This window comes from Salvelinus sp. IW2-2015, linkage group LG15 (genome assembly GCF_002910315.2).
Source record: "Salvelinus sp. IW2-2015 linkage group LG15, ASM291031v2, whole genome shotgun sequence".
NCBI classification, from domain to species: Eukaryota; Metazoa; Chordata; class Actinopteri; order Salmoniformes; family Salmonidae; genus Salvelinus; species Salvelinus sp. IW2-2015.
This window is the reverse complement of record NC_036855.1, coordinates 10,889,527-10,899,585: the sequence shown is the minus strand read 5'-3', so window position 1 is coordinate 10,899,585 and position 10,059 is coordinate 10,889,527. Positions and strand designations below refer to the sequence as shown.

Here is a 10,059-nt window from a genome sequence, read left to right as displayed (position 1 = left end):
AGATGTTGATAAGTTGGTGCAACTTATCTCCAAAGCTGCTAACTCTGTCACTAAGTTGGTCTCAAAGTCGTACAGTAAGTCAGACAATCCGTAAGAGGATATGGAACTGAATGTCAACTGTCTTTATTTTTTGTGTGAAGGTCTGTACCAAAGTGAAGTGGGTGCAAGTGCAGAAGACCCCCAAGAAGATGTGTAAGTAACTACTTTGCCAGTGCATCATTTAGCTAGCTAATTGATTGTTAGCTATTTATGTCTTTGCCATTTTGACTCCATTACAGTACATAAATGGTCAGGTTAGTAACCCTAACCCTTATGCAGACAAACTCAAGGGATATACATACTTTGTTACTGATTTGCCTTAATGTCATTTGAGTGCATCATGCATTTATCACTTGCATTGTCATTTGTGAACTATGAGTTTTTAATATTGTTGTTTTTGGTCTGCTCTTAGGGTGAATGTGGTGTACATAGATAGATCAGGAAAGAGGATTCCAGTGAAGGCTAAAGTGGGAGACAATGCAATGTACCTGGCCCATAGGCACAACATTGAACTGGAAGGTGAGTGCTAATAGGGTTTGTGATGACGTCCTGAGAGAATTCAGGTCAAAAGTTGGTGATTGATTTCTCCATGATTGTATTCATGAACACTATTTTATTTTATACCTTTATTTAACTAGGCAAGTCAAATTCTTATTACAATACGGCCTACACCGGCCAAACCCGGACAGCGCTGGGCCAATTGTGCACCGCTCTATGGGACTCCCAATCACGGCCGGTTGTGATACAGCCTGGATTCAAACCAGGGTGTCTGTAGTGACGCTTCTAGCACTGAGACGCACTGCCTTAGACCGCTGCGCCACCCGGGAGCCACACTTACATCTTGTTTCTTTCTCCCTGTCCATGCGTGATTTTAAGGAGCTTGCGAGGCGTCACTAGCTTGCTCAACGTGCCACGTGTATGTGAACAGAGCCCATGTCGACAAGCTACCAGAGCCTGACGAAAGGTATGAGATTGTTTTATTATAAGATATGCCATAGTCCATGAGAGCRCATGTCATTGCACATCTTATGGTTGTACAWTGCCCCTGTCAAATAAACACATACAATAAAACRCKAAYCTTTCTTKATTGTCAACAAGATTGACTCTTATAATGCAATGCAAATCAATGGCTTCTATTTGATTCTTCTCATCCCAGAGAGGATGACATGCTGGACATGGCCCCAGCGCTACAGGAGAACTCCAGACTTGGCTGTCAGATCATCCTCACCCAGGAGCTGGAGGGCATCGAGCTTACCCTGCCTAAGGTCACCAGGAACTTCTACGTGGACGGCCATGTTCCCAAACCACACTGAGGACACTACACTCCACACTAGCACTTACTACTTAGTGTGAAGCAATGTATTGGGCATGGATGTTTACACTCCACACTAGCACCCTACTTAGTGTGAAGCAACGTATTGGGCATGCATTCTAAGTAGTATGCTAGTATGGATGTTGGAACACGGCCCCCTCAGGACTGAGTCGTAAGAGAGAGAGTTGCATTCTTTGAACTGTCGGCAGATATAAAGAGGTGAGCTGGGATAGAGGAGGCTTGAAGGATCCCCCACAAGTCAAGAATGCTCTTACATATCRACARCTGTGTGACGAAGACAAAAGCTAWATACCAGTCACTGGCTGCATTTAGACAGCGCCCCTGATGGGATTGGTCAAAAGACCAATTAGTGGAAAAAATATCCYAATTGGGCTGCCTGTGTAAACGCAGCCTCTGAAGTGTGTTGTATTTGGCTCACACTGAAAGTAATGCTGATTGTGGAAGAGTTAGATGGTTTTCAGCATWRWRYTYTAWAWATGTCATGTGTATAGAAGAGTTCTCAGGCCAAGATTGAGATGTCTATCAAACCATTCAATGTCACAAACAGTTCTGTGTTTCATAGTAACCTGATTCAGCATTTCAGAAAGGCCTGTCGTCAATTGCTACGCAAAGGACAATTTTGTGTCCTTGAATAGAACATTCCATGTTACAACTCATTTACAAAGGTCAACATACACACATCTCAGGTGGAGCTTCCAAATAGTCATCAGTCTCTACAATAACAGCACTCACATACAGCTAATTAACAGTATGTTATGTGTACGTATACATAGCTTTCACCATTATATCTACTTATGGCTAGTTTCTAGGAATTTTACTGTTGTGGGTGTGTGGTGACTAGTCAAGACCTTAACAAGCCCCTCCACATCAAGCCTGTCAGGAATCATTAACGGTCTCTGATGCAGCACTTTTGCAGTATGTTTTGTAAGCAGAGGGCAGCTTGAGATCGATTGGAAGGGAAAGGGTTGAATCTGTTAGATAACTGATGACGCCAAGAAGATACTTGGCCTGCATTCACACAGACAGCCTCATTTTGAGATTTTTCCAATCAAGATCTTTGCACATCAAAGCTGATCTGATTGGTCAAAATGCAGCCTAATCCATTTTAAACTGACAGGTGTATTTTGTACAATTCCCAAGTCATTTCTGTTTCTGTCCATCCATACCAAGTAATGATTTGCCTTGTCATTTCACCGTTAGTAGTCTCATAACTGTCCATCAAAAAACACCTGTATCCAGTATTAGTTGGCTCCTTTACAAACCTGGAATGCTTTCACTTGTACTGTATTTAATTTGTCTATCATACGCACAAAACATGTAGGTGTATTATGTATATATGGTATATCTCAAATTTGCAAGTCTATTTTAGATTTGTGCAATAAAAATACAAAAATTTGTACTAGTCTGTCTTAAGCCCGATGCTTTTTTAAAAACCACACTGAAGGCAATTGAACACCACAAGTGCAGTATTCAACACCAGTCCGAGAGCAGTTAAATCCTCAAAACCCAGGAAATGGAAACCAATTGCATAATCGACCAATTAGCAATATCTTACAAGGATCAAGAAAACCACCTCTGGCCTTTGAGGACTGACTTCGAATACCACTGCTAAAATGGCTGCGTTTAGGCAGCCCGATTCAGATATTGGTCTTTTGACCCATCACAGATCTTTTCCCTAGCTGATCTGATGGGTCAAAACACCAATTAGCGAAGAATCATCAGAATTGAGCTGCCTGTCTAAACAGCCAATGTGTCACTGCTAAATACTGATACGTTGTATTTGTTTGTGTGTGGAGATCATTTTAAATGGTTCAAGATAAAGCATCGCAAGTCAAACTCAACAGTAGGCCTACAATTTGTACCAAAACCTCACTTCACGGTTTTTGTAATGGATGACTATTCTTACAAAGCATTAGTAGCCTATTTACCTGTATGTAAAAACGTTTTATATATACAGAAGAAACCGAGGCGCCACAAGGTCGACAATTCGGGAAAATCCAGAACGCAAGTCACTCAACCCACACTTTTATGTGTTTATGCAGGCCAATCAACTTCAATCACAGACATCTGTGGCATCCTGTAGGCCTAACAACATGTGCATTGCGGCAACTGACTATCAATTTCCTGAAGCTGGTGATCAAATTGGGGGAAATAACTATTGTCATCTCTCTCAAGACAGATTCAGTGAGAAAACCAAGGGTGAGTCTGCATGTTGGCCCTGATCGCCTTGGTAAAGAGACTGTACCGTAATCACCAAGTGATCAGGGCATTACACAATCAAGCGATTGAACTCGATAGTTTCAATAACTATTTAATCCGATCGATCAAAGGATCTCATATAATTCGATTTTTTTATTTAAATACTTGATATTTTCTAAGGTAGGATGTGGAGATATTTTGTGGCAGAAAAGTTCTTATTCAAACGCAGCGGCCTCAGCGTGCCCTCAGACTGAGCAGTGAGCTCGAGCAAGACGTGTCATCCTCATTCAGAACGTCTATCAAATAGTAGAATGCAGATGGTTACGTTTTGAGGAGAAATTAATACAATTTGACCAAGTAAGTGTGTATAGAATGTCATTGTAGGCTTACTCATTATTTGCTAAAGACTTTCAAAGGTTTGTTGGGCCATTAATTCTAGCTCTGCTCACGAAGCTAATTTGATTTTGACAGCTAATTCAGACTGTAGTAGGCTACTATGACAGTAGTAGGCTACTATCTACTTACAATCTTGAATTATTATAGTATAATGAAATCAACTATCATGTGTAATAATTGATTGTAATTGGTAAGTATTTTATTTTATTTAGGAAGTGTGTATGTATGTATGTGTGTATATCTCTCTCTCCGGTCAAAAGTTTTAAACATTTACTCATTCAGGTGTTTATTCTTTATGTTTTACTATTTTCTACATTGTAGAATAAAGTGAAGACATCAACTATGAAATGACACATGGAATCATGTAGTAACCCAAAAAGTGTTACACAAATCAAAAATATATTTTATATTGAGATTCTTCAAATAGCCACTCTTTCCTTGATGACAGCTTTGCACACTCTTGGCATTCTCTCAACCAGCTTCACCTGGAATGCTTTTCCAACAGTCTTGAAGGAGTAACCACATTTGCTGAGCACTTGTTGGCTGCTTTTCCTTCACTCTGCGGTCCGACTCATCCAAACCGTCTCAATTTGGTTGAGGTGGGTGATGCAGCACTCCATCACTCTCCTTCTTGGTCAAATAGCCTTAAACACCCTGGAGGTGGGTTTTGGGTCATTGTTCTGTTAAACAAACGATAGACCCCTATGCTTCACGGTGGGGAACCAACAAAGCGGAGATCATCCATTCACCTACTCTGCGTCTCACAAAGACACGGCAGTTGAGTCCAAATTTGAGTTTTTTGGTTCCATCAGACCAAAGGACAGATTTCCACTGGTCTAATGTCCATTGCTCGTGTTTCTTGGCCCAAGCAAGTCTCTTCTTCTTATTGGTGTCCTTTAGTAGTGGTTTCTTGGCAGGAAATCGACCACGAAGACCTGATTCACGCAGTCTCCTCTGAACAGTTGATGTTGAGATGTGTCTGTTACTTGAACGCTGTGAAGCATTTATTTGGGCTGCAATCTGAGGTGCAGTTAACTAATGAACTTATCCTCTGCAGCAGCGGTAACTCTGGGTACTTTGACTGGTACTGTATTCAGCTGATAACTTTAACAATAAAACATACTGTATTTACATTCAAACCTATATTGTCATTTAATAGTATAGTAACACTTTTCAATTGTTTCCTTTCCACAAGATGGCACAACGACATGAGCACAGGAGCCACCTACAGACCAGGCAACCAAGGGACCATGGAAGATCCGGACACCCAGGAGGGCCTGCAGGTGTGTGTGCTGTGCGTGAGGTGGGTCAATATTATCTCAGTGTGTGGTTGAGTCTTCTTTCTTTTATTCTTCTTCAGGTGACACAGTCCACCATCCTCTACCTCATCCAAGAAACCACCAAGCTAGCAACTCCCACCCCTGTCCACAACCGCTCCATAGACTCAAAGCCTAAGACTTCACCTGTATCAAATGAAAGGTCTAAAAAGGATCAAGTGTCTGATCATAGACCTTATCCCCTCAGCACAATTCCTCTCTCACGAGCATTCATAACCAGCCAAAAGATGACTTAGAACAATGTAGGAGACATACAAACTCAGTCCTGCCCAGTCGTCATAGTAGCAGCAGTCCGTGGGAGTTGATGAGCCTGATCAACATGCAGTGTGAGAGACTCCTCCAGTCAGACGACCAAGAGGAGGGAACCTCAGCTAGGGCTCTGTTGGTTCCTATAGACTCTGACGATCATCCTCCTGAAGGTGTGGGGTGCAGTAAGAACACTGTCCCTGTCTGCCCACTCTAGTCAGTACCAGAGTGGATTCTCCCCATCCTCATGTCAGGTCCAGGGGAGAGATGGGTGAGTTGGGTGGAGGTGGTTATTGCTCACCCACAAGTCCACGTACCAGTTCTCAGACATCACCGATGTCAATGGCAGCTACAAAACTAAACCTGGTGTGGGAGCTTCAGACTCTGAGGTTGCAACAAACAAAGAAACAGGAGTCACGTTTGTCTTAACGGTGATGGATTGTCTGTGAGTGAAGAAAGCAGAAACGTCCCCTGTGCCTTATCCAAGAAGACGACACAGTGAAGGAGGCCCGTCCTGAGGCAAAAGACGGGCTGTCAGTTAACATCCGTCTGTGTCATATATAAACCTGTTTGGGCAACCGCTTGTCCACAAGGTAGCTACAATTAAGGATGCGGCAAGTCTGTCACCTCCTCCATAGACACCATGACATGATACATCCAGGCCAGAACAGCTGAACCTTAACATGACCCTGGACTTCAACTCAAACATATGTTTCACCTTTGACCCAAGGAAGACATGCCACCAGCCCCGAACTCCCCTCATAATACTATGTTGCTCATATTGAACAGTGAAGCAGGGTCTGTGATTGTGAACGCAAAGTCAGTACAAAATGCCCGTTTTCCAGGCGTCAAAGCAGAGCTCCACGAAACTCCATGGAAGAGAACACAGACACAGTACAAGATACCAGTGTTATTACAGACTCTCCAATGGACCTCACCCAAAGGTGTATGGACATGGAGGATGACATGGCCACTATCCCGCAGCCCCGAAGTGTCCCTCTCCATCTAACCCCATGTGCAGGTCCACCAAGGCCCCCAGGAAGCAGCTCCATCCCAGCCGGAGTGTGGATGTTGGAGACCCAGACTTCCAGGGAGTGACGTTCCGGATGCAGACGGAGCTGGACGACAGCAGAGAGCAGTGTCGCCTTCTCATCACCTCCAAGAAGTACAGGTATGGGTGATGTCAGAGTATGCTTTGCTCTTTATCCCCATAACTCAAATACACCTATTATATTATTTAGCGCTGCCTTAGGTAATAAAAAGTATTATATGAAATTCAATTTGTATGTCACAAATTTCCCTATGCAGTATATTGTTGTAAAATATGTTCTCTACAAACAAACTGCTTTATTAAGGTGTCCGAGTGAAGAGCTCTCTAGTGGTCTGACCAGGAGGTCACTGAGAGCAGGCAGGTCCCGTTCATCCCAGAGTTCCATGAGGACCAGCAGCTCTGAAGAGAGCGACCCCTCATCAGTGACTACCAATCTCTACCACTTTCACCAGGAGGGGGCGCCACTACTGCACAAAACAATACCAGCACTGTAGAAATAGGCAGAACACTACACTCTTAGAAAAAAGGGTTCATGAGAGGTTATTTGCAGCGACTGGATGTTCTGTGTAGAACTATTTCTACTCCAGTAATCCAGGAGGGGGTACCATTACAACACAATCCAAACACTTTAACTAGAACCATAGACAGGTGGAATACATTTGATGAGGGGGAGTTTTAATGGAGGTATTTTGGGAAACTGCTGTGTAAACATCCTAAAGACTTTAATGAGTAACGTAGGGTACAGTGTTAAGGGCAGGGTTGCAAGATCAGGTTGTGCTTTGGCACTCCCACTCACCGTGCACCTAGAAAGAAAACAGAATGAAAGAGAAGCCGCATACTGAGTCATTGAAACACGTCATTTCATTATTCTACAACATATTTAGCTGGATTATGGCACAAGGCCTATTTGTTTGTACTGATAGCCACTCCTTTCTCCCCATCAGAGAATAAGATCTGTGCCTCTTGCTGCACCTCGAAGACTCCTCTGTGGCGAGATGCTGAGGACGGCACCCCGCTGTGTAACGCCTGTGGATAAGGTGAGTCGCATTAAATACAGTGCATATCAAAGCACATCGTCACGGCCCAGAGTTTCTCCTGGTCAGGTCACGTGGCATGAACTCTGACCCTGTGGTTATAGTAAATGGTGACAGTGACGTAGATGTGTTTGATGACCACAATATCGCATAACCCTGTATGTGAGCAGAATTAGGACTTGAAGGACACGTAAGGCCATCAATCAGTGTGACCTACAGTTGAAGTCGGAAGTTTACATACACTTAGGTTGGGGTCATTAAAACTCGTTTTTCAACCACTCCACAAATGTCTTGTTAACAAACTATAGTTTGGCAAGTCGGTTAGGACATCTACTTTGTGCATGACACAAGTAATTTTTCAACAATTGTTTACAGACAGATTATTTCACTGTATCACAATTCCAGTGAGTCAGAAGTTTACAAACACTTAGTTGACTGTGCCTTTTAAAAGATTGGAAAATTCCCGAAAATTATGTCATGGCTTTAGAAGCTTCTGATAGGCTCATTGACATCATTTGAGTCAATTGGAGGTGTACCTGTGGATGTATTTCAAGGCCTACCTTCAAACTCAGTGCCTCTTTGCTTGACATCATGGGAAATCAAAGAAATCAGCCAAGACCTCAGAAAAAAATTGTCGAGCTCCAAGTCTGGTTCATCCTTGAGAGCAATTTCCAAACACCTGAAGGTACAACATCATCTGTACAAACAATAGTACACAAGTATAAACACCATGGGACCACGCAGCCGTCATACTGCTCAGGAAGGAGACGCGTTCTGTCTCCTAGAGATGAACGTACTTTGGTGCGAAGAACTGCAAAATCAATCAGAACAACAGCAAAGGACCTTGTGAAGATGCTGGAGGAAACCGGTACAAAAGTATCTATATCCACAGTAAAACGAGTCCTATATCGACATAACCTGAAAGGCCGCTCAGCAAGGAAGAGCCACTGCTCCAAAACTGCCATAAAAAATCCAGACTACAGTTTGCAACTGCACATGGGGACAAAGATTGTACTTTTTGGAGAAATGTCCTCTGGTCTGATGAAACAAAAATAGAACTGTTTGGTCATAATGACCATCGTTATGTTTGGAGGATAAAGGGGAGAGCTGAAGAACACCATCCCATCCGTGAAGCATGGGGTGGCAGCATCATGTTGTGGGGGTGCTTGCTGCAGGGAGGGACTGGTGCACTTCACAAAATTAGATGGCTTCATTAGGAAGGGAAATTAAGTGGATATATTGAAGCAACATCTCAAGACAATCAGTCGTAAGTTAAAGCTTGGTCGCAAATGGGTCTTCCAAATGGACCAATGACCCCAAGCATACTTCCAAAGTTGTGGGAAAATGGCATAAGGACAGCAAAGTCAAGGTATTGGAGTGGCCATCACAGAGCCCTGACCTCAATCCTATAGAAAATGTGTGGGCAGAACTGAAAAAGTGTGTGTGAGCAATGAGGCATACCAATCTGACTCGGTTACACCAGCTCTGTCAGGAGGAATGGGCAAAATTCACCCAACTTATTGTGGGAAGCTTGTGGAAGGCTACCCGAAATGTTTTGACACAAGTTAAACAATTGAAACGCAATGCTCCAAATACTAATTGAGTGTATGTAAACTTCTGACCCACTGGGAATGTGATGAAAGAAATAGAAGCTGAAAATAAATCATTCTCTCTACTATTATTCTGACATTTCACATTCTTAAAATAAAGTGGTGATCCTAACTGACCTAAGACAGGGAATTTTTACTAGGATTAAATGTCAGTAATTGTGAAACTGAGTTTAAATGTATTTGGCTAAGGTGTATGTAAACTTCCGACTTCAAATGTTTATCCCCTGTTATTCTCCTCCATGTCTACTTACTCCTCAGGTATAAGAAGTACAAGGTGCGCTGTCTGCAGTGTTGGCAACATCCCTAGGAAGGAGGGCAACTCCAACTCGCGCTGCTTCAAATGTTGGAAACTCATCACCGGGCTGGCTACGTCCCACCGCAAGCACTCTGCCTTGTAGGGGAAGGGAACACACTTAGGCCTTGGCAATGAGGTCCTAGACACTGATACCACAGACAGTCCTCCTCCAGGTACATGGTAATTGGCCACACCTCCTGACTTTGCGACTCTTGAAGTTATTTGATCATTTTATTACATCGCATACTGTCATGGCGGGTCACGGTGTTGGCTGAGCCGTGGTGAGTCAGTCTGACGGGTCTGGCTGCTTTTAGACTGTAGCGTGTGCTAGTCACTTTAGAGAAGAAAGAGTTCAATAGAAGAACAGTCTCCTGCTTGGAGGCTGCGTCTGTTGACAATAGACTGTCTGTGTCTGAAACGACTCTGACAAAAGGTAGTGCACTATACAGGAAATTGGGAGTCTCTGGCCAAAGGTAGTGCACTATAGGGACTAAGGACCCCTGGCTTCTGGCCAAAGGA

The 10,059-nt window shown here is 43.2% G+C and overlaps 2 protein-coding genes and 1 long non-coding RNA gene across 3 annotated transcripts in view; 2 read left to right on the top strand and 1 right to left on the bottom strand.

Annotated features, from left to right (window-relative positions):
• LOC111973875 (BDNF/NT-3 growth factors receptor-like) overlaps nt 1-10,059 on the bottom strand; it is a 74,563-nt gene that overhangs the window by 8,303 nt on the left and 56,201 nt on the right. The window lies entirely within an intron of this gene.
• On the top strand, nt 86-2,768 carry fdx2 (ferredoxin 2). The gene is made up of 4 exons (XM_024001318.2): nt 86-192; nt 452-558; nt 916-1,003; nt 1,196-2,768. The coding sequence occupies exons 1-4, from the start codon at nt 101-103 to the stop codon at nt 1,350-1,352; spliced, it is 444 nt and encodes a 147-aa protein (XP_023857086.2). The 5' UTR covers nt 86-100; the 3' UTR covers nt 1,353-2,768.
• On the top strand, nt 5,165-7,628 carry LOC139028785 (uncharacterized). The gene is made up of 3 exons (XR_011480992.1): nt 5,165-5,250; nt 5,328-6,721; nt 6,906-7,628. It is a non-coding gene; the product is annotated as an uncharacterized lncRNA (long non-coding RNA).

Coding starts and splice junctions, on each gene's coding strand:
- fdx2 (XM_024001318.2), top strand. CDS start 101: ATGGAACTGAATGTCAACTGTCTTTATTTTTTGTGTGAAGGTCTGTAC. Junction 193..451: donor GAAGACCCCCAAGAAGATGT/GTAAGTAACTAC, acceptor GTCTGCTCTTAG/GGTGAATGTGGTGTACATAG. Junction 1,004..1,195: donor CTACCAGAGCCTGACGAAAG/GTATGAGATTGT, acceptor TTCTCATCCCAG/AGAGGATGACATGCTGGACA.